Source organism: Pelophylax lessonae (assembly GCF_965119305.1).
Source record: "Pelophylax lessonae genome assembly, chromosome: 3".
Lineage (NCBI taxonomy): Eukaryota > Metazoa > Chordata > Amphibia > Anura > Ranidae > Pelophylax > Pelophylax lessonae.
In genome coordinates this window covers 23,068,887-23,092,044 of record NC_138770.1, presented here as the reverse complement: position 1 = coordinate 23,092,044, position 23,158 = coordinate 23,068,887, and the positions used below count along the sequence as shown (strand labels likewise).

The window sequence follows — 23,158 nt, the reverse complement described above, 5'->3', positions numbered from 1 at the left end:
TCTCCTGGACTATACTGTGTGATGTCCTCATCTTCTACTTTACAGTCTGGAGACAAAGTGAGACAATCCTCTGAGGTTTTCCTCATCTCCCGTCCATCTTTTAAAATAGAAATACAAAGATTATTACTAGACATCAGCAGATTGGTTCCCCTGAACCAGGACTCCGCCCACATCAGGCAGCTTTGTCTCTGAGGCTCTTACAATTCCACCCTCAAGGTAACTAGTAAATGGTAGAGGGTGACTAGGTGACCCAGGAGCCACACATCAAGTCAAGACCTGCTGTATGATTGTAAATGGCAGTCTCAGTCTGGACCTACGCCAGGCCACGCCTTGATGTGCGGGACACCTACTCACTATCTACCGATAAATAATGTCCAGCTGGTAGGAAATGGGTGTAACAAAAGAGAATTCATATTATGTGTAAATATAGCAGTGGGTAGAGGGGGGAGAGCAGAAGTCAGGACTATGTAATGTACAACATAGAGTATATAGTGCAGGGGTCCGGAGTATGAAATGTACAACATAGAGTATATAGTGTAGGGGTCAGGAGTATGTAATGTACAACATAGAGTATATAGGGCAGGGGTCAGGAGTATGTAATGTACAACATAGAGTACATAGTGCAGGGGTCAGGAGTACGTAATGTACAACATACAGTATATAATGCAGGGGTCAGGAGTATGTAATGTACAACATAGAGTATATAGTGCAGGGGTCAGGAGTATGTAATATACAATATAAATTATACAGTGTAAGGGTCAGGACTCATAAGTCAGGCACAGCCAGTGAACAGCAGAGTAAGTAACCCCATGAGAATTGTTCTATCAGAGAGCTTACTTGACCTGGGCATGGGGAAGGAAATCTAAAGCACATATGCCAGGCATTGGGCACTAATCTGCATGATTAGCCCGCAAATCCCTACTAGCACAAATCCCGCCCGACCCCCAAAAAAATTCTCCCCCTAGTACAAATTCCCCCCTTTACCATATCACCTATTCTAGTACAAGCCCCCCAAAATTGACCCTCCTCGCACAAATCCCCTTCTCCCACCCCCTCCAAACACAAATCACCCATGAATCACCACTTCTAGCACACACCCAAATGTCCTTTCCTATAACAATTCTTAGCCCCCTGCTGCTCCTTAAATTCCTCCTCGCAACACAGATCCCTTCCCACAGCAATTTCCTTGTGGTGCCCCCCCCCCACCTCGCATGATACCACAGTGCCCAGGGCAGCCATCCCTCCTGCCCACCCCTTGTCCTGACCCTGACCCCAGGTGCCTAGATCTAGTAACTCCTCTGGTGAAAATGAACATTTTGCTTCCAGCTGAACCCCAGAATCCCCATAAATCCAGTCTAGAGACATAAATTGTGTCTGCAGCACAGAGAAGGAAGATTATCCGAGAGAAATACAGGAATACAGGACGGGGAACACAGCTCAGGGAAGTAACCAGGGTATTACAGGCTGATATCACCCAGTCCCCGCCCTACTCTGGACCAATCAGTGAGCAGTATGGGTGGAGGAATGTATTTAGTGTTAATGACCCACCTGTGCTGATCTCTGTAGGAGTGTCCTCCTCTATAAATGTCCCCGTTATTCCATCCTCCTCCATAGACTGCTGATCATCCCTCACATACCTCTCTTCTTCTTCTGTTTTATCCTCAGCTTTAGAATCTCTCAGGTTTCCACTCTGAATATATAATAAAAATGACATCAATGGTGACAATGCAGATAATGTACAGATCCTAATGATACTATCAGTGATTGTTCCTCATCTACCTGATGATGGTGAGGGATGGTGTGACCTTCCTGTGTGGAATCCCGGGAATACAGAGGACGGGGACATCTCTCTGGTGGGTTCCCATTACTGGATCCATCTGTAGGAAACACACACACTGACTGAATACATAGTTTCTATGTGTTTATCAGATGATGGGGGGATCTAGGTGGACCCTCCGTACTGCTCTCTCCTTTACAATAAAGTCTCCTCTTACCCGGTGATGTGAGGGGCGGCTGATTCTCCATCATGACGTCCTTGTAGAGATCCTTGTGTCCTTCTAAATACTCCCACTCCTCCATGGAGAAATAGACAGTGACATCCTGACACCTTATAGGAACCTGACACACACAATGATACAGTCACCATCCAGACACATCCCTTGTCTGTTACTGGATAATGTCCCAGAATTCCCAGCACCGCTCACCTCTCCTGTCAGCAGCTCCATCATCTTCTTGGTGACTTCTAGAATCTTCTGCATGTTGTGTCTCTCAGGTTTTAGGGAGTCACATGGAGGCACTGTGATGGTCATATGATCACCTGACTTCAGAGGAGAAAATCTCTGTATTGAGGAACCAATAGGAATATCATGTTAGAATCCCAGAATCCTCCTCACCTCTCCGGTCAGGTCTGTGTTTTATTAATAGAGATAAGAATCATGTCATGTGACCTCCCAGAATCCTCCTCCCCTCTCCGGTCAGGTCTGTGTTTTATTAATAGAGATAAGAGTGATGTCATGTGACCCCCCAGAATCCTCCTCACCTCTCCGACCAGCAGGTAGATGATCTCCAGGGTGAGGTTTAGTATCTTCTCAGTCATGTGACTCCGGTCCTCCTCCATCCTCATTGGTGCCATCATTTGATCTATACAGGTCTCCTTGTAGATGGATAATTTTGGGAAATGAAAGTAAGAATTATTTGGATGGTATTGGTCACACAATAATAGGATGTGGATTTCAGGGTTGTAATAGGAGGGTTGCTGTACATTTAAGGACTACTCTCCCCATGAGAATACATTTAATCTGGACTGTTTCGGGTTTGTTACATCTTGGAGGACCTTGGACCCTCTTAGCCTGCCAGATCAGAATTTCCCTTTTCTCTGTTGGGTTTGTTTGGTTTCTGAGCTGGTTTACAGCTGAAACAGAACTCCTCTAAGAACAAGTGCTCACCAACGAATGAATGAATTCCCTTCTTCATCTTACATAATATTCCAGAACAAATCACATGACCAGTGGGACAATAAGATGGTTGAGATTGCCAGTTCTGTAAGATCTGAAAAATAAGTGCAGTTGGGGTGGGAGGACAATCATAGACCCCCCTCTGTCCCTCAGAGTCCCCTGAGCCCTCCAGCCCCCTATTCCCTCAGATCCCTGAAGCCTGACTACCCCCTCAAGGCTCTCAGAGTCCTTCATATACATTACCCTTTCAGAGGCCCCTAAAGTCTTCCAGCTTCACTAAACCCTCACATCCCCTCAGCTCCTATACTTCCCTCAGTATTTTCCTCCCTCTGCCACCAATGATGGAACGTATTCCTTATGGCAGGCTGGGGAATGTTTTCTTCCTCCTGACCAGCAATGTAAGGGGCTTCATACTCCTGACCCCTGCACTCGTTCGGTGTGTTGGCTGCATATTGTAATGATTGCCCATTGGCTGCCTGTGTAGTGTAATGATTGCCGATTGGCTGCCTGTGTTGTGTAATAATTGCCCTTTGTAGGCCATGTATGGTCAGGATTAGAGATGAGCACGGCGTGGTTGAGTTTGCACGTGCCCAATCCCGCCAGGAAGCCGACACTGCAGTCCAATAATCACAGGCAGTGAGACATTTACTGATCTGTGCAGCTGCGGATTGGGAAATGTCTCACTGCCTGTGATTAGCGGAGTGCAATGTCGGCTTCCTGGCGGGATCGGGCACGTGGAAACTCGAATGCGTCCGAGTCCATCTCTAGTCAGGATGGTCATTGTCTTGTCTATTTATTGTCAGTGCTGTTTGTTTAGAGGAACATATTACTAGAATTTATCACCAAAATTAAGAGAATGGTTCGGCCCGGAAAGTGGGGAAATGATCTGACCCTGAAGGGGTTAATCTAGGTTTCCACCCTATATATGTGTGTATCATCATCTGCTGGAGATAAAAGACGTCACAGTGACTATGGAGGAAGAGGACGGACATGACGGGGGGGGGGGGGGGGGGTGCTGGGTGTAAATAGAAAATAAGCTCTTATTACCTCATCTGCTGTCACTTCCAGCAATGTCTTCTCTCTACTTCCTCCCAATTCACCTCTCACCCGGAACTTCCTGTCTGTATTCCATAGAGACTTCCTGTCTGGGTAGAAGTGATATCACCACCTTGTGGAGCTCAGAGGAACTGCAGCCCTGAGAAACGTCTTGCAGTGTGAATACGGCCTTGTGCTGTGTGTGTATGTGCTAGTGATCGACCGATATCTGTTTTTCGTTGCCGATACTGATATTTTGCCGATCGCATATCGGTATCGGCCGATATTTTCACACATGTAAAATTTTGCCCAAAAAACACAAAATTCAACACAAATCTCTTAATAAACATGGGAATCTTTATTTATTAACATATTTAACATGAAGTGCTCATTCCTTACACCTCAACTGCATAAAAACTGGTAGGAAATCTTCAATTTGGGACATTTGCTTTGCATTTCACAACATCTGATTGTATGCATAATAAAGTGCAGCGGTTGTGGACTCACTCACTGCAATATGTTACTGCAGTGCAGTCAGTGCAAAACTGCTCGAAAAAAAGCTAGGCAACATCAACAGCTACACAGAAAATACACATACACAGTGGATTGGATGGACTGGAGTCAGTGGAGGACCACCTCTGCAGTAAGGCACTGACTGCAACTAATCCAGTGCAGTCAGTGCAAAACTGCTAGCAAAAGAGCAAGGCAACAGCTACACATGTCACAGTGGATTGGACTGGGCTGGAGTCAGTGGAGGACTACCTCTGTCTGCGGTATGGCACTCAATGCAACTACAGCAGTCAGTGCAAAACTGCTAGAAAAAAAAGCTAGGCAACAGCTGGACAGTGGATTGGATTGGAGTCACTCAGCAGACTACCTCTGCAGTAGGGCACTCACTGCAACTACAGCACTCCCCAGAGGGCAGGGCTACACGTATAAGATTGGAGCACCAGCACCTTTATTGCAATTTTGCACATCACTGAAGATACCTTTGATTTTTTTTTTATGAACTTGGCACTTTATGCATTTCAATATATTTATTTATTGGTCACCCTTTGATACAATTTTGGAATATTTATATGGTTATTTTATCACTGTCACAAGATTTTTGACAGCAGTAGCACTTTATATCCACTGTGACACTTTCTGATAGTGATTACAGAAACAGAATCACATTATTATATGGTTTAAACATATGTTAGCACTTTTATCTCACTGTGCATAGTCACCATCTTTAGTTATTTATTGATTTATTTGCAGTATTACTGTGGCGCTACATTAATTTTATTTTATACCTATATTTGTGTTATGTGGAAGCACTGAATGTATGCTGCCATTGGCATTTTTTATAGTTTTATTGTGGTTTAGCGCGGATTTTATTTACATTTACTAAGGGTGCATGCTTTGGCCAATCACATAATGCACCATGCGCATGCAGTGCATTATGGGCGCTTGAATTTCCTGCGAAGAAGCATATTTGTTCGACATTCGACGAACGATCAAACGGCCGATGTTTGAGTTGAACTTACCTTCTACTCAAACTTGAAGCTCATCCCTAATCACCAGAAACAGTAACCATTGGTCCCAAATCTCTATTGTTTTTTTTTATGTATGTTTTGAGTTTTGCTAACACAATTTTTTGGAACGTTAGTAAAACATAACTTTTTGTTTCCACAGATCCTCCTCCTCCGTCGGTATGACTCCTCCATAAAAAACTTCACCAAGCTGACCATTATGCGACACCTACATTTGAAGCTGTGGCAGAGATTCCACCACCGCACATCAGTGCAGGACCTTCAGCGCTCTTGGAGTGACATAAAGAGGCGCACCATAGTGGATGGACAGTGACCTCCTGTTTATAAAAATGCCCAATGAATCTCATTGATGTCATTGCTCCTGTATGTACCGCCTGCCCTAAGTAAATGTCCAATGGACATTCCCTAATGCATTCCTAGCTTTGTCTTAAAAATTGTAGGGGCATTGAGTATATTGCTACCATGTGGAGAAGTACCTGGATATTTGTGTCCTAAAATTGTGTGTAACTTGTGCTGTTTTTATCTGTAGAGACCAGCGATGATGAGGAGGAGCAGCAGGAGGCTCATCCACCTCAGGCCCACTGTAAGTACTTTGACTGTGAATGTGTTCTGTGTCTTTGTTCTAAGTTGGAGGGCTGCATTTTTTATTATATATGTTTTCTCTTTTGTGGTTTATGTAGCTTCAGTGATGGGTGAGGAGGAGGAGGAGATGGAGGAGGCGGGGGAGGAGACAGTGGAGGAGGAGGAGATAGCTGAAGAGAGGAGCGAGGAGGACACCTTCCCTCAAGCTTAATGTAAGTAGCCTCCATGTGTTTGTGTCTTCTCTGGGTCCCTGTTTAAACTGGAAGGGCTGCAATGTTTGTTTTTCTTGGTTTTGGTTGATGTAGCAGCAGACATCTATGATGTTGGGGAGGACAGGGGGAAAGGGGAGGCTGCCCCCCCCCAGCCCACTGTAACTACCTTCAATGGGTTGTCCTACTTTCTGTGTCCCTTTTCCAAATTGCTGTTCTTAAATGATTGTATTTTTTCTTTGTGTTTCTAGTATCTGCCATGTGGTCACCCTGTGGGGAGGAGAAGGCCCATTGAGGAGAAGAGGCAGGCTCCCTTCAGGCACACTGTAAGCACATTCGATGGGATTCTCACATGTAATGTATGTGCTAGGGGGATGTGTATATGTGCAAATGTAAGTTTGTGGAAGATTCAGTGTATTTTAGCTAGACGTGACAGCCAGGAAGGTTGAAGTGGAGTTTGACATGGAGGATTGTGAAAGTCAAGGATAGGGAATATCCTATCAGGGCCATCTAACAATGACCACTAATGGCAAGTTAATTTTGGGCAACACAGTCAGTGTGGAGAGGATAGTGGTTAACTTTCCCGATTTGATTGTTCTTTCTAAGCATCAAAAAAGGAGATGGTCAAAACACTTTGATGTTGTTGGTGGCTCAGCCATACCTTTTCAGAGAACCACCTTCAGCACAGAAGTATGGAGTACATATCTTTAAGGCTACATGGTAAAGGGAGGTGCTGCGCTAGAAACGAAGTGAGTATATATCAGTCCAATAAGACAATAGGTCCATCCATCCACCAGGGTCAGCTGTTTAGGCAAATAGGTGCTACCACCACCAGATCACCTCCAACCACACTGCCTCTTACCACCCTGTTACTAATGCAAAGCATCCATATCCCACTATAGGCTCATCCAGAGTTCATATTCAGCACCCTGTAAGGCCAGATAATGGTCCAGGATCAGGCAGGCTCCCAGGAAAGGGTCACACAAATTCCCAGGCTCAGGATTCGGTCCCCAGGGAGGATTAACATAAAGCCCCAAGAATAGAAAAACACTCATAGAGTAGTACGTATGAAATAAAGGGCAACATTTATTTTAAAGCTGTTCAACTCACATAAACATGTAGAGCATGGTCAGTGTGTGTGTACAGTCCAACCGACAAAATGGCCGATGCGTCCTCGGCGCAATGACGTCACACCTTCCAGTCCCACCCAACGCGGCGTTTCGTCAGAAAATTACTCATCAGGGCCCCTGAAGCAGAAAGCTTGCAGAGTAGCAATCAGCTTCAGCACTGAAAAGGTGCAAAAAGCACCCTTTCAGGGGAGGGGGGAAGGAGAGAGAGAGACATAGGTGGGAGAGAAGAGGATGAGAGAGAGAGAAAGGTGTAAAAGAGTAGGGGGGTTTAATGGGTGAACATTTAGAGAAAGATAAAAAAAGGGGGAGGGGGGATATGGTGGGGATAAAGATGAGAGGAGTGGGGGTTGATGTTTTCCATGACTGTCTAACCTCCATTTTGTTTTGGGAATTTCATTGCTAAGCTTCTTTTTCTCTCTCTCTTCACAGTTTCTTTTTAAAATTTAATTAAAAATATATTTATTACAAACAATATCCAAATTATTACAAACAGTAATGACAAACATAAATATAAAAAAAACTAACATAAAAAAAACATGAAACATGAGGTGGGGGCTCAGGAGGTGGGGGGGGGGGGCTGTTGCAAAAGTTGCAGCATCTGCTGCAAGTACAGCTGTGCCTGGGGCCCATGGCAAAGTAGGAATTGTACCCAGGAGCTGACGCTTATATTGTATTGCCTCAGCCACTGAGCTATTTATCAATCTGTCTTGAGCCGTAATCTTTAAGCCCAAAGAAGACAATGGAAATGTGCCAACAGCATATTTCATAAAGCAATAACAGAACCTCAAGACACACACACACACATATATATATACTGTGTATATATATATATATATATATATATATATATATATATATATATATATTTATTTATTTATTTATTTCAGGTACTTATATAGCGCTGTCAATTTACCCAGCGCTTTACATATACATTGTACATTCACATCAGTCCCTGCCCTCAAGGAGCTTACAATCTAAGGTATATATATATATATATATATATGTATAGATTTACAATTGGCTTACCAGTAGACAATCTCCAAATAGACAAACGCTCAGATCAGCTGGGATAATTGGCGATTTTATTTTGAATCAGCTGTGAATGCTGTCACTTGGTGAACGCTTGAATGCCCCCCGCTTCACAGGCATGTCCAATCATCTCAGCTGCATGTACTTATCACTAATTCTACCACCATTTAACAATCTGTAGACATAAACCCCCCAACAGAACTTATGTGATGATGGTCGGACTAGAACCCATGACGTATCAGTCAGTCATTCACTATTGAATTTAACGATCACAAATTTGCCTGGGTGTTATTTTAACTAATTTAATCACTTTCAGACCGGAGGATTTGGCTGCTCAATGACCAGGCCCTATTTTGCAATTCGGCACTGCGTGACTTTAACAAACATTTGCACGGTCGTGCAATGCTGCACCCAAATTAAATTTACATCCTTTTTTCCCACAAACAGAGCTTTCTTTTGGCGGTATTTGGTCACCTGTGCAATTTTGAAAAAATAACAATATTTTTCACATTCTTTTATATGAAATTCTCAAAAAAAAGTAAAAATCCAAATTTTTTAACATTTTAGGCAATTTGTTTTCTACTACATATTTTTGGAAAGAAAACTGCAATAAGCGTATTTTGATTGGTTTCCGCAAATGTTATTGCGTTTACTAAATACGGGAAAGATTTATGTCTTTATTGTTTTTTTTTTTCTACTAGTAATGGCAGCAATCTGCGATTTTTTGCGGGACTGCGACATTGCGGTGGACAGATCGGACCCCTGACTGACATCTTTGGGGGTACCAGTGACATTACTACAGTAATCAGTGCTATACATATGCACTGTTACTGCAAAATGACACTGGCAGGGAAGGGGTTAACAGTGTGGGTGATCAAGGGGTGATCACCCACACCAATTTTATTTGGGTACAGCGTCGCACGACCGGCAATTGTCAGTTAAAGTAACGCAGTGCTGTATTGCAAAAATGGCCTGGTCATGAAGGGGGGTAAATCTTCCGGAGGATAAGTGGGTAACTAATGCCTGGAATCATGGTCATGGAAAGATTTGTCATGACGCCTGAACCCTCCTAGGACAGCCTAGGATGAATGTGTTCCCCGTTCCCACAGAAAGTTTGGTCTCTTGTACAATGTCACGTCGGGTTATGTGTCGGTCACATTCATTCAACTAAACAGACCTCTAAGTGTGAAAGCTTACACCACAAAATGTACTCAGCCAATGAAAGGTAAGGACTCCATTTTTATTTTTCTCCTGCTATCAATGGCTAACACGGTACAACACTTCATCCATGTCTTTGGTGATCTCTGATCTCCTTATGAAGTGTTTCTTACATGATGAAGATCAGCCATGGAGTATATCTGCGGTGTATATCAGGGTGTGCTTCTTCCCCACATGTCCACCAACATTCATATAAAAGACATTTCCCCGCACTCAAGGCACTAATACACCTCCAGGGTTGTGTGGGATCCCTGATGTACAGAAAGACAGGACTTCAGTGAGGAACATTCCCTCATTTAGGACAGGAAAGTGGCTTCTTGACCATGTGACATTTCTGATGTCTGTAAAGATGGGACTTCTGAGAAAAACATTTCCCACACTCAGGACAGGAATATGGCTTCTCCCCCATGTGAGATCTCTGATGTCTGTTAAGATCGGACTTTTTTGAAAAACATTTTCCGCACTCAAGACAGGAATACGGCTTCTCTCCTGTGTGAGATCTTTTATGTGCATTAAGACGGCATTTAAAACTGAAACACTTCCCGCACTCAGTACAGGAAAACCTCTTATCTGTTGGAAGGACGGCACCGTCCCTCACAGTCTGAAGTTCCTCATGATAAGAGGAATACGATGGTCTGGCACCGTCCCTCACAGTCTGAGGTTCCTCAGGGTAAGAGGAATACGATGGTCCGGCACTGTCCCTCACAGTCTGAGGTTCCTCAGGATAAGAGGAATACGATGGTCCGGCACTGTCCCTCACAGTCTGAGGTTCCTCAGGATAAGAGGAATACGATGGTCCATCTACACTGCGTGGTGTCGGATGGACATTTGAGGTAGCCGGGTTTTCTCCTGGACTATACTGTGTGATGTCCTCATCTTCTACTTTACAGTCTGGAGACAAAGTGAGACAATCCTCTGAGGTTTTCCTCATCTCCCGTCCATCTACTAAAATAGAAATACAAAGATTATTACTAGACATCAGCAGATTGGTTCCCCTAAACCAAGACTCCGCCCACATCAGGCAGCTTTGTCTCTGAGGATCTTACGATCCCCCCTCAAGGTAACTAGTAAATGGGTCCTCTGATCTCCTACCAGTTCATTTCTTTATTCATGGACCTTAGTCAGAGAGTGAGGAAACAACGAGAACTGTCTTTTATAGGAGTGACAGTGATGAGGGGATTATAGGACGAGTGTCCCCTCCCCCTCTATCACTCATTGTCATCTTCCTAACACAAGAAGTCCTGCACTTCCTTATTTAGTCCATGATTTAATCATGAATAACAGCAGGGCTGAGCCCCACCAGAGGTCAGAGAGTGAGGATGGGGGGAGAACAACCAAGATGAAGACTGGGCTGATGTCACGGAACCATGAACCAGACGTACAACAACAGATAAGTGAAAATAAGACAGCTTTATTGAAAAACAAGCTATAAAGCAAAAGTCCAAACGGATGGCGAAACCGATGCAGAGTCTTTGCGAAGCCAGGGGTCAGGAACCAGCAGGGTAGTCAGACGAAGCCAGGATCAGGAACCAACAGGGTAGTCAGACGAAGCCAGGATCAGGAACCAACAGGGTAGTCAGACGAAGCCAGGAACAGGAACCAGAAGTAGCAGCAGTCTAGTAGCATGTGAACACAGGAACCAGAAGTAGCAGCAGTCTAGTAGCATGTGAACACAGGAGGACCAAGCAGGGAACTGAAGCCACAGACCTCCTATATATATGAGCTAGGCATCCAGCTCCTCCCAGTGGGAAGGAGCCGCCGCAGGGTGGGAGGCTACAAGAAACCCAGAAACCAAGATGGCCGCCAGCACATGTCAAACGAAGGAGAACAGCAAGAAGGTAAGACCATGACAGTACCTCCCCCTCAAGGGCCCCTCCTCCGCGGAGTTAAGAACGGTTTCTGAGGGAAGCGTGCGTGGAAGGCTCGGAGCAAGGCAGGAGCATGGACATCTGCGGAGGGAACCCAGGAACGCTCCTCTGGACCATAACCACGCCAATGAACCAAAAACTGCACCCGACCGCGGACCAGGCGTGAGTCCAGGATATTGCTCACCTCATACTCCTCACGATTGCCCACTCGGACCGGACGAGGCCGAGGAACCGAGGAAGTGAAACGATTACACACCAGAGGCTTCAACAGGGAGACATGAAACACGTTGGAGATCCGCATGCCAGGAGGAAGCGCAAGGGCATAGGCTACCGGGTTTACCCTGCGAAGCACTCGGAAGGGACCAACAAAGCGAGGCGCCAGCTTGGGAGTGGGCACTCGAAGGTTGAGGTTGCGGGTGGACAACCATACACCGTCTCCGGCCTGGTAGGAAGGAGCAGGCGCTCGTCTGCGATCAGCCTGGAGTCTCTGGCGCTGCGCAGAGACCTCAAGGGACTTCTGGATCTGTACCCAAGAAGCACGTAGGACGGAAAGGTGATCCTCTACAGCCGGAATATCCTGGGGAGAGAATACCTCCGGTAACACGGCAGGTTGGAACCCATAGTTGGCCATGAAGGGAGACGTCCCAGAGGAAGAGTTCACCGCCGTGTTCCTGGCAAACTCAGCCCAAGGCAGGAGGTCAACCCAATTGTCTTGGTGATCGGAGACATAGCAACGAAGGAATTGCTCCAAGGCCTGATTGGATCGTTCTGCGGCCCCATTGGACTGAGGGTGGTAGGCCGAGGAGAAGGAGAGATGAATCCCCAACTGGGAGCAAAAGGCGCGCCAGAACCTGGACACAAACTGACTCCCCCGATCCGACACAATCTCCTTGGGCAAACCGTGCAACCGGAAGACCTCCCTGGCAAAAATCGTGGCCAACTCCTGTGCAGAGGGTAACTTCTTGAGAGGAACACAGTGACACATTTTGGAAAACCGATCCACAATCATGAGAATGACCGTATGGCCTCGGGATGCAGGGAGGTCCACAATGAAATCCATCCCCAGGTGTGACCATGGGCGCTCCCCGGTGGCTAAGGGTTGCAGAAGGCCCAACGGAAGGTGCCGAGGGGACTTACTCTGGGCACAAACGGAGCATGCCGCTACATATGCGGCGATGTCGGAACGTAGGGAAGGCCACCAGAACAGACGTGAAACAGCCCAGGACAGCTGATTCTTTCCAGGATGCCCCGCAGTCTTGGAGTTATGGTAGGTTCGCAACAACCGAGTGCGCAACTCCTCAGGCACAAAACATCTGCCGTTGGGTCTCCCAGAGGGAGCACCAGATTGAGCCGCCAAAATCTGCTCACCCAGGGGAGAGGTCAGGCTGGTGCGAATGGCAGCCAGGATCTGATTCGGAGGTATGACCGAAGTCGGAATCGACTCCTCCCTGGACAGGTCGGAGTACTGCCGTGATAAGGCATCAGCCCTGATGTTCTTGGAACCGGGTAGGTAGGAGACCACGTAATTAAAACGTGACAAGAACAGAGCCCATCTGGCCTGACGTGGTGTCAATCTCTTGGCCTCAGAGAGGTAGGTCAGATTCTTGTGGTCCGTCAGGATGAGGACCGGAACCACCGAACCCTCGAGCAAGTGCCTCCATTCTTTAAGAGCCTGCACGATGGCCAATAACTCCCTGTCACCAATCTGGTAGTTGCACTCCGCGGAAGACAGTTTCCGGGAGTAAAACCCACAAGGAAGCAGAGGACCCTCTGGTGTTCTACGCTGAGACAGAAGGGCGCCTACTCCCGTCTCAGACGCGTCCACCTCGAGGACAAAGGGCAACCCAGGGTTGGGATGCGACAGAATCGGAGCCGACACAAAGGCGGACTTTAGAGCCTCAAAAGCTCGGATGGCCTCGGGCGGCCAGACCTGGGAATTACTGCCCTTCCTGGTCAGATCCGTGAGAGGCTTGGCTAGCATGGAAAAGTCCCTGATGAACTTCCGATAATAATTGGCGAAGCCCAAAAAGCGCTGCAGGGAGCGAAGACCACTGGGCTGGGGCCACTGTAAGACAGCCGAAACCTTCTCAGGATCCATGGAGAACCCCTCAGCGGAAATGATGTAACCTAAGAAGGTTACCTGGGATCGGTGAAATTCACATTTCTCAAGCTTACCGAACAGCTTGTTCTCTCGTAACCGTTGCAACACTCGTTTGACATCCAGAATGTGGGTCTCCATGGACTCAGAATATACCAAGATGTCATCCAGGTAGACCACCACACACTGCTGCAACAGGTCACGGAAAACATCGTTGATGAATTCCTGAAAGACTGCGGGCGCATTGCACAGCCCAAAGGGCATAACCAAGGATTCATAATGACCGGTCCTGGTGTTAAACGCGGTCTTCCACTCATCGCCCGCCTTGATCCTTACGAGGTTATATGCCGCCCTCAGGTCGAGTTTGGTAAAGACCGTGGCCCCTTTAAGGCGATCGAACAGCTCGGAAATCAAGGGTATCGGGTAAGCGTTCTTGATCGTGATGCGATTGAGACCCCTGTAATCGATGCAAGGCCTCAACTCACCGCCCTTCTTTTTCACAAAGAAAAATCCAGCCCCTGCCGGGGACGAGGATTTGCGAATGTGTCCACGTGAAAGCGCCTCCCTCACGTACTCCTCCATGGCCTCATTCTCCGCTACCGACAGTGGATAGACTTTGCCACGAGGAGGAACGGCACCAGATTGTAACTCGATGGCACAATCGTATGGGCGGTGCGGAGGTAGGGCAACCGTGCGCACCTTATCGAATACATCCCGGTACTCCTCGTATTCAGGGGGCAACAGAGAGTCCGAGGAAGTACACAGCAACTTGACAGGCCCATGGATGCAACTAGTCCCACATTGCGGTGACCACGAGAGGATCTCGGCCGATCTCCAATCGAAAATCGGATTATGCTTCTGGAGCCAGGGGTACCCCAAGACCACCGAGTAGTGTGGAGACGAAATAACCTGGAAGCAGACCGACTCTCTGTGGACGGCACCAATGGCTAACCCCACTGGAAGGGTCTCATGAGTCACGTGTGGCGGCAGAAGGGGTCTGCCGTCTATCGCCTCAAGAGCCAGAGGAGAACCTCGAGCCTGCAGAGGAATGGAATTGGCGGCAGCGAACACACTATCAATGAACAAACCACCAGCACCAGAGTCCACCAACGCCTGGGTCGTCACCGAGCCCCCGACCCAGGAAAGGACAACAGTGATCAGTGGTTTGTCAACACGGGAAACCGGGGACGAGGAGACTCCACCCAAGATCTGCCCCCGACAGGATCTCAGGTGCGAGCGTTTCCCTGGACGGTTCGGACATGCCAACCGAAAATGCCCACCGAGACCACAGTACATGCATCGGCCCTCGCGTCTCCGGAGTACCCTCTCCCCCTCGGACAGGCGAGCAAACCCCAGCTGCATGGGTTCACCCCCAGACAAGTCATCCCCAGGAGGCGTGGGAGGAGAGGGAGGCACGGGTGGGACAACAAAGGTAGGCGCCAATCTGTTAGGAGGCCTCCGCAGACTCTCCTTAAAGGAAGGTCTCTCCCTGAGTCTGGTGTCAATCAAAATCAGGAAAGAAATAAGAGACTCGAGCTCCACTGGTAGGTCCTTAGCTGCAACCTCATCCTTCAAGGCATCCGAGAGACCATGAGAGAAAGCAGCGACCAGAGCCTCATTATTCCAGCCCACCTCTGCTGCCAGGGTACGAAACTCAATGGCGTATTCAGCTACGGATCGTGAACCCTGTCTGATGGACATAAGGAGCTTCGCAGCAGAGGCAGCACGAGCCGGCACATCGAATACCTTCCGAAGAGAAGCAACAAAACCGGAAAACTCGGCAACCATCGGATTGTTGTTCTCCCATAAAGGGCTGGCCCAGGCCAAGGCCTTGTCCGAGAGCAGCGAGATTAAGAAGCCCACCTTTGATCTCTCAGTAGGAAAGGCATGTGGCAGCAACTCGAAATAAATGCCCACCTGGTTAAGGAAACCTCGGCACTGAGTTGGCTCTCCCCCAAAGCGCTGTGGAAGGGGGGCAGAACCGGACATACCCCGAAACACCGCGGGCGCAACAACAGGTGTCGGGGTAGACTCTGGCGCAACAACCGGAGCGGCAGTAGGAGCGGACCCAGGAGCGACAACCGACCCATCGGCAACGGGAGCGAAATGAACCGTGCGTTCAAGCAGGGTTTGCAACGCCACGGCGAACTGACCCAACAGGTGATCCTGCTGATCAAGTCTGGCAACCAGCGTGGGTAGTGAGGATGGCCCTGTACCGTCAGAATTCATGGCTTGGTCCTAATGTCACGGAACCATGAACCAGACGTACAACAACAGATAAGTGAAAATAAGACAGCTTTATTGAAAAACAAGCTATAAAGCAAAAGTCCAAACGGATGGCGAAACCGATGCAGAGTCTTTGCGAAGGGGTCAGGAACCAGCAGGGTAGTCAGACGAAGCCAGGATCAGGAACCAACAGGGTAGTCAGACGAAGCCAGGATCAGGAACCAACAGGGTAGTCAGACGAAGCCAGGAACAGGAACCAGAAGTAGCAGCAGTCTAGTAGCATGTGAACACAGGAACCAGAAGTAGCAGCAGTCTAGTAGCATGTGAACACAGGAGGACCAAGCAGGGAACTGAAGCCACAGACCTCCTATATATATAAGCTAGGCATCCAGCTCCTCCCAGTGGGAAGGAGGAGCCGCAGGGTGGGAGGCTACAAGAAACCCAGAAACCAAGATGGCCGCCAGCACATGTCAAACGAAGGAGAACAGCAAGAAGGTAAGACCATGACAGCTGATCCTGAAGACCTCCATCATTGGGTTACTGACTCCTCCCTCATTATCACTTTCTGTTTAAGGTTCCAAAGTTGGAGGATGTTATCACATTATTATACCCATGTAAAAGTCTGAGCTCCAATCAAATCATCAGATATAAAATGTCCAGCTGGTAGGAAATGGGTGTAGCAAAAGAGAATCCATATTATGTGTATATATAGCAGTGGGTAGAGGGGAGAGAGTAGAAGTCAGAAGTATGTAATATACAACATAGAGTATATAGTGCAGGAGTCAGGAGTATGTAATGTACAACATAGAGTATATAGTGCAAGGGTCAGGAGTATGTAATGTACAACATAGAGTAAATAGTGCAGGAGTCAGGAGTATGTAATGTACAACATAGAGTATATAGTGCAAGGGTCAGGAGTATGTAATGTACAATATACAGTATATAGTGCATGTTGCAGAGTGCGATCACTGGGTGCAGCGGAGTTCTTTCAGATCAGACATTGTAGAGTAAAAGGAACTGGCTTCTTTATTGGAACATAACCACAGAGAGCAAAGATGTCACCTTCTCATGGTGAGAAAACACAGACAGGAAGAGATAACCAACGAGCACAGTACAGTGTACAGGAAATTACAACACATCATAGAAAATGCATAGCATATCACTGAGTATTAGCGACATCTAGTGTCCTATTTGTGAACTGCAGCAGGTAATAGGCTAAGCTTTAAAGTTGTTGTATCTCCAACAGTGCAGGGGTCAGGAGTATGTAATGTAAAGCATAGAGTATATAGTGCAGGGGTCAGGTGTATGTAATGTACAACAGAGTATATACTGCAGGGGTCAGGAGTATGTAATGTACAACATAGAGTATATAGTGCAGGGATCAGGAGTATGTAATGTACAACACATTGTATAAGATACAACAGATACAGAACAAGAAATTGCCCAGTGGGACTTTAATTGAGGAGGACTCAATAGTCATTATTGCTCAATGCGTCTGATTTATTAATTAAAACCATCATACAAAATATTGCAGCATAAAATATATTCATATCTGAGTATATACATCAATCCATAAACGTGATGATGCAAATTATTAATAAAACATGACATGGCAGTATCAGTATGCACATAAATATATCTTGTACGCTGAACTCGACGCGTTTCGTGGGTCGCATCGCCCACTCATCAGGAGTATATGTATAAGAGCATGTCTGAAAAAAATGTAATGAATGTTTTTAGTCAACATGCAGAATGGATGGCTAGTGGAGTATGGAGACTCAAAACCACGCATTGCTCACACCACGCATTGTTCCACCAACACCCCTCACATCGCTCCCATGGAGACTTATCCTTGCACATCCCCTTTCCTAGCACTTATCCCACTTTTCCTGCCTTGTCTAAATTCTCTATATCTTTTTCATTGTCTTTATATTTCTTGGCCCATATCTACGTCTCTACATGCTGACTATACATGAATACTTTCATTTGCCAGCTATCATCTAGGATGATATAGCTGCATATGCATTTACACTCACATATATATTTTCCATTTAGAGACCACTCATTCTGAAATACATAACATTTCATATACACAAGATACATCCTCATCCGGTGTCTGGTATAGCATTTTTGGGTCCTGCTCCTTCAGCTCCCTTTTCGGATATATTGGATGCCGCCATATGGCAACATTGTTTCCAAGCAAGGTGACGGGGTTACTATGTGAGTATGGTGTCTCCCCACTTGGGTCCCATGTTTGAGTCTCCATACTCCACTAGCCATCCATTCTGCATGTTGACTAACAACATTCATTACATTTTTTTCAGACATGCTCTTATACAAATACTCCTGATGAGTGGGCAATGTGACCCACGAAACGCGTCGTGTTCAACGTACAAGATGTATTTATGTGCATACTGATACTGCCATGTCATGTTTTATTGATAATTTGCATCATCATGTATATGGATTGATGTATATACTCAGATATGAATATATTTTATGCTGTAATATTTTGTATGATGGTTTTAATTAATAAATCAGACGCATTGAGCGATAATGACTATTGAGTCCTCCTCAATTAAAGTCCCACTGGGCAATTTCTTTTTCTGTTTATAGATAATTGGGATGGAGGTGTACTCAATTTGCAGTGTAGTTCCATTATGTCCTGTTCAAAGATACAACAGATAGAACTATATAGTATCAGAATAATGTAATGTACAACATAGCGTATATAGTGCAGGGGTCAGGAGTATGTAATGTACAACATAGAGTATATAGTGCAGGGGTCAGGAGTATGTAATGTACAACAGAGTATATGGTGCAGGGGTCAGGAGTATGCAATGTACAACACAGAGTATATAGTGCAGGGGTCAGGAGTATAAAATGTGCAACACAGAGTATATAGTGCAGGGGTCAGGAATATGCAATGTGCAACACAGAGTATATAGTGCAGGGGTCAGGAGTATGTAATGTACAACATAGAGTATATAGTGCAGGGGTCAGGAGTATGCAATGTGTAACAGAGTATATAGTGCAGGGGTCAGGAGTATGCAATGTGCAACACAGAGAATATAGTGCAGGGGTCAGGAGTATGCAATATACAACATAGAGTATATAGTGCAGGGGTCAGGAGTGTGTAATGTACAACATAGAGTATCTAGTGCAGGGGTCAGGAGTATGTAATGTACAACAAAGTATATAGTGCAGGGGTCAGGAGTGTGTAATGTACAACATAGAATATATAGTGCAGGGGTCAGGAGTGTGTAATGTACAACATATAGTATATAGTGCAGGGGTCAGGAGTATGTAATGTACAACACAGAGTATATAGTGCAGGGGTCAGGAGTATGTAATGTACAATAGATATTATATAGTATAAGAGTCAGAAACTTAAATGTTTACTTGAGACAAGTTGCAGAGGTCCCACACCGCTGCCTCCCATCTCCTGAGACTGCACTCAGTGACTTGGATGTGAGACTATAAAGACATATCCCTCCACCCAGCACAGCCAACAAAACAAGTAAACCCGGAAGAATTGTTCTGTCAGAGATCTTACTAGACCCGGGCATGGGGCAGAAGACCCACATCACATGCCCTAGTTGCCTAGGTCTAGTAAGGCCAATGGTGAAAATGAACATTTTGCTGCCAGCTGAACCCCAGAATCTCCATAAATCCAGTCTAGAGACATAAATTGTGTCTGCAGCACAGAGAAGGAAGATTATCCGAGAGAAAAACAGGAATACAGGACGGGGAACACAGCTCAGGAAAGTGACCAGGGTATTACAGGCTGATATCACCCAGTCCCCGCCCTACTCTGGACCAATCAGTGAGCAGTATGGGTAGAGGAATGTATTTAGTGTTAATGACCCACCTGTGCTGATCTCTGTAGGAGTGTCCTCCTCTATAAATGTCCCCGTTATTCCATCCTCCTCCATAGACTGCTGATCATCCCTCACATACGTCTCTTCTTCTTCTGCTTTAACCTCAACTTTTATATCTATCCGATCTTCACCCTAAACCAAGAAAATGAGAGTGAATATCATCTGTAAAATATAAGCTCACATAAAAAATCCACACATCATCTTTATGTCCCTGTTCTAGATGCTCTGTCCCACCAACCTTGTAATGGTGAGGGATGGTGTGACCTTCCTTTGTGGAATCCCGGGAATACAGAGGACGGGGACATCTCTCTGGTGGGTTCCTGGTATTAGGTGTCTCCATCATATCCTTGTGTCCTTCTGAAAACTCCTCCATCACTCCATACTCCTCATCCTCCTCTTTATACTCTTCTTTAACATCAATATTATCATCCCCGAGGATTGCACTCTGAATATATAATAAAACATTCATTGTAACAAACATACTGTATATAAATCATAACTATCAGTAATTGTTCCTCATCTACCTCATGATGGTGAGGGATGGTGTGACCTTCCTGTGTGGAATCCCGGGAATACAGAGGACGGGGACATCTCTCTGGTGGGTTCCCATTACTGGATCCATCTGTAGGAAACACACACACTGACTGAATACATTGTTTCTATGTGTTTATCAGATGATGGGGGATCTAGGTGGAGCCTCCGTACTGCTCTCTCCTTTACAATAAAGTCTCCTCTTACCCGGTGATGTGAGGGGCGGCTGATTCTCCATCATTATGTCTTTGTAGAAATGGGTCTACAAATCCCCAAACATCAATCCATATACCCAAACAGTTTTTGTATTTAGTGGCCATCACTCACCTGTGCTGATGTCTGGAGAAGATTCCTCCTCTTTAACTTTGTCCATCATCCCAACCTCTTCCCTGAACTGCTCATCACCCCTCACATACGTCTCTTCTTCCTCTTTAATCTCATCTTTTATATCTATCAGATTTTCATTCTAAACAAACAAAATAGCAGGGAATGGTTTCTTTAAAATGTGAGCACAAATAATCTTATACCTAAAAGTGGAATATATTTTCATACAGTCAGATCACTTTTACGATCTCGATATCCATCTTCACCTACCTGATGATGGTGAGGGATGGTGTGACCTTCTTGTGTGGAATCCCGGGAATACAGAGGACGGGGACATCTCTCTGCTGGGTTCCTGGTATTAGGTGGCTCCATCATATCCTTGTGTCCTTCTGAAAACTCCACCATCACTCCATACTCCTCATCCTCCTCTTTATACTCTTCTTTAACATCAATATTATCATCCCCGAGGTTTTCACTCTGAATAAATAATAAAACATTCATTGTAACAAACATGCTGTGTATAAATCAGAACTACCAATCATTGTCCCTCATCTACCTGATGATGGTGAGGGATGGTGTGACCTTCCTGTGTGGAATCCCGGGAATACAGAGGACGGGGACATCTCTCTGGTGGGTTCCCATTACTGGATCCATCTGTAGGAAACACACACACTGACTGAATACATTGTTTCTATGTGTTTATCAGATGACGGGGGATCTAGGTGGAGCCTCCGTACTGCTCTCTCCTTTACAATAAAGTCTCCTCTTACCCGGTGATGTGAGGGGCGGCTGATTCTTCATCATGACGTCCTTGTAGAGATCCTTGTGTCCTTCTAAATACTCCCACTCCTCCATGGAGAAATAGACAGTGACATCCTGACACCTTATAGGAACCTGACACACACAATGATACAGTCACCATCCAGACACATCCCTTGTCTGTTACTGGATAATGTCCCAGAATTCCCAGCACCGCTCACCTCTCCTGTCAGCAGTTTTCATAAATAGTCAAATTAAATGACCTTCCCAGAATCCTCCTCACCCGTAAGGTCTGTATTTTTTTAAAGCCCTACTTCAGGGACACCTCCCCCCTCCAAGTCTGTAGGTTAAAGGCTTGGCATAGGGAATTCTGACATCATTACATAAAATACAGGATCAACAGCTCTACTTTGGTTACGAGGATGAAAAGGGTAAAAAAAAAGAGCCAGATGGAGAGACATTGGTATGAAGAGCTGTGAGGTCAGTGTGATGTCATAGAACTCTCTGATTTACCCCTTCAGAGGCCCCTAAATTCTTAAAGCTTTACTAACCTCTCACAGCCCCTCAAGCTCTCTACTTCCCTCAGAGCCCTCAGTATTTTCCTCCCTCTGACTCCAATGATGGAACATATTCTTCATGACAGGCAAGGGAATGTTTTCTTCCTCCTGACCAGCAATGTAAGGGTCTCTATGCTCCATACTCCTGACCCCTGCACTCCATCATTGTGTTGGCTGCATATTGTAATGATTGCCCATTGGCTGCCTGTGTAGTGTAATAATTGCCCTTTGTAGGCCATGTATGGTCAGGATGGTCATTGTCTTGTCTATTTATTGTCAGTGCTGTTTGTTTAGAGGAACATATTACTAGAATTTATCTCCAAAATGCAGAGAATGTTACGGCCCCATAAGTGGGGAAAGGTTCTGACCCTGAAGGGGTTAATCTAGGTTTCCACACTATATATGTGTGTATCATCATCTGCTGGAGATAAAAGAGGTCACAGTGATTATGGAGGAAGAGGACGGACATGACGGGGGGGGGGGGGGTTACTGGGTGTAAATAGAAAATAAGATCTTATTACCTCCTCTCATGCCTCTTCCAGCAACGTCTCCTCTCTACTTCCTTCTGTCTCACCTTTGACCCAGAATTTCCTATTTATATCTGACATCACTTCCTGTCTGTATTCCATAGAGACTTCCTGTCTGGGTAGAAGTGAGATCACCACCTTGTGGAGCTCAGAGAAACTGTAGTCCTGAGAAACGTCTGGTAGTGTGAACACGGCCTTGTGCTGTGTGTGTATGTACTGTATATCCTTATAGATGGGTCATCTCCACTCCCACCAATGGGGAGAGAAATATATTACTGCCTAGTCCAGCATTTCTCAACCAGGGTTCCTCTAAAGCTATTGTGGAGCCACTTATTAGGAGGGTGATGGAGGTCTGGTGAGCGCACAATCTGAGTGTGAGCACCAAGAAAGCACACAATTGGTGTTTGGGGAAGGAGGTGTTTTGTAGTCCACTACACATGGTTTGCTGGAGCATATACTGAGATTTGGAGGAGCAAGCTCTGGAGGTTTGGAGATATTTATTGGTGGTGATATCATTTATTGAAGTATAAAGGAGACGTTGGATGGACTTTGGGGTCACTTTATGGTTGATCACTGGATACTGATGAGGTGAAATGCATCGATGATTTATCACATCTTTTACATTGATGATAAGAGGGCGGGATTTATGGATATAAGGGGAGGGGTCATTGTATTTATCACCCATTTCCCGATGC

At 45.9% G+C, this 23,158-nt stretch overlaps 3 protein-coding genes across 3 annotated transcripts in view; 1 reads left to right on the top strand and 2 right to left on the bottom strand.

Annotated features, from left to right (window-relative positions):
• LOC309549773 (gastrula zinc finger protein XlCGF66.1-like) overlaps positions 1–23,158 on the top strand; it is a gene marked incomplete at its 3' end in the record, with an annotated part of 313,385 nt that overhangs the window by 30,002 nt on the left and 260,225 nt on the right. The gene's annotated exons all lie outside the window — the stretch shown is intronic.
• LOC309549781 (gastrula zinc finger protein XlCGF66.1-like) lies at positions 1,714–5,722 on the bottom strand (the record flags this gene model as incomplete). The annotated part of the gene is made up of 4 exons (XM_082250290.1): positions 1,714–1,877; positions 1,995–2,118; positions 2,205–2,339; positions 5,711–5,722. 4 exons carry the CDS (start codon positions 5,720–5,722, stop codon positions 1,714–1,716), a joined length of 435 nt encoding a protein of 144 aa, XP_082106416.1.
• The window catches only part of LOC309549776 (uncharacterized protein), a gene marked incomplete at both ends in the record, with an annotated part of 190,172 nt that continues 177,002 nt past the window's right edge, over positions 9,989–23,158 (bottom strand). Inside the window, 4 exons of the mRNA XM_082250286.1 lie at positions 9,989–10,033; positions 10,453–10,637; positions 19,756–19,897; positions 20,004–20,210. Coding sequence (XP_082106412.1) covers positions 9,989–10,033; positions 10,453–10,637; positions 19,756–19,897; positions 20,004–20,210 — 579 coding nt within the window. The remainder of the gene's footprint in view (positions 10,034–10,452; positions 10,638–19,755; positions 19,898–20,003; positions 20,211–23,158) is intronic.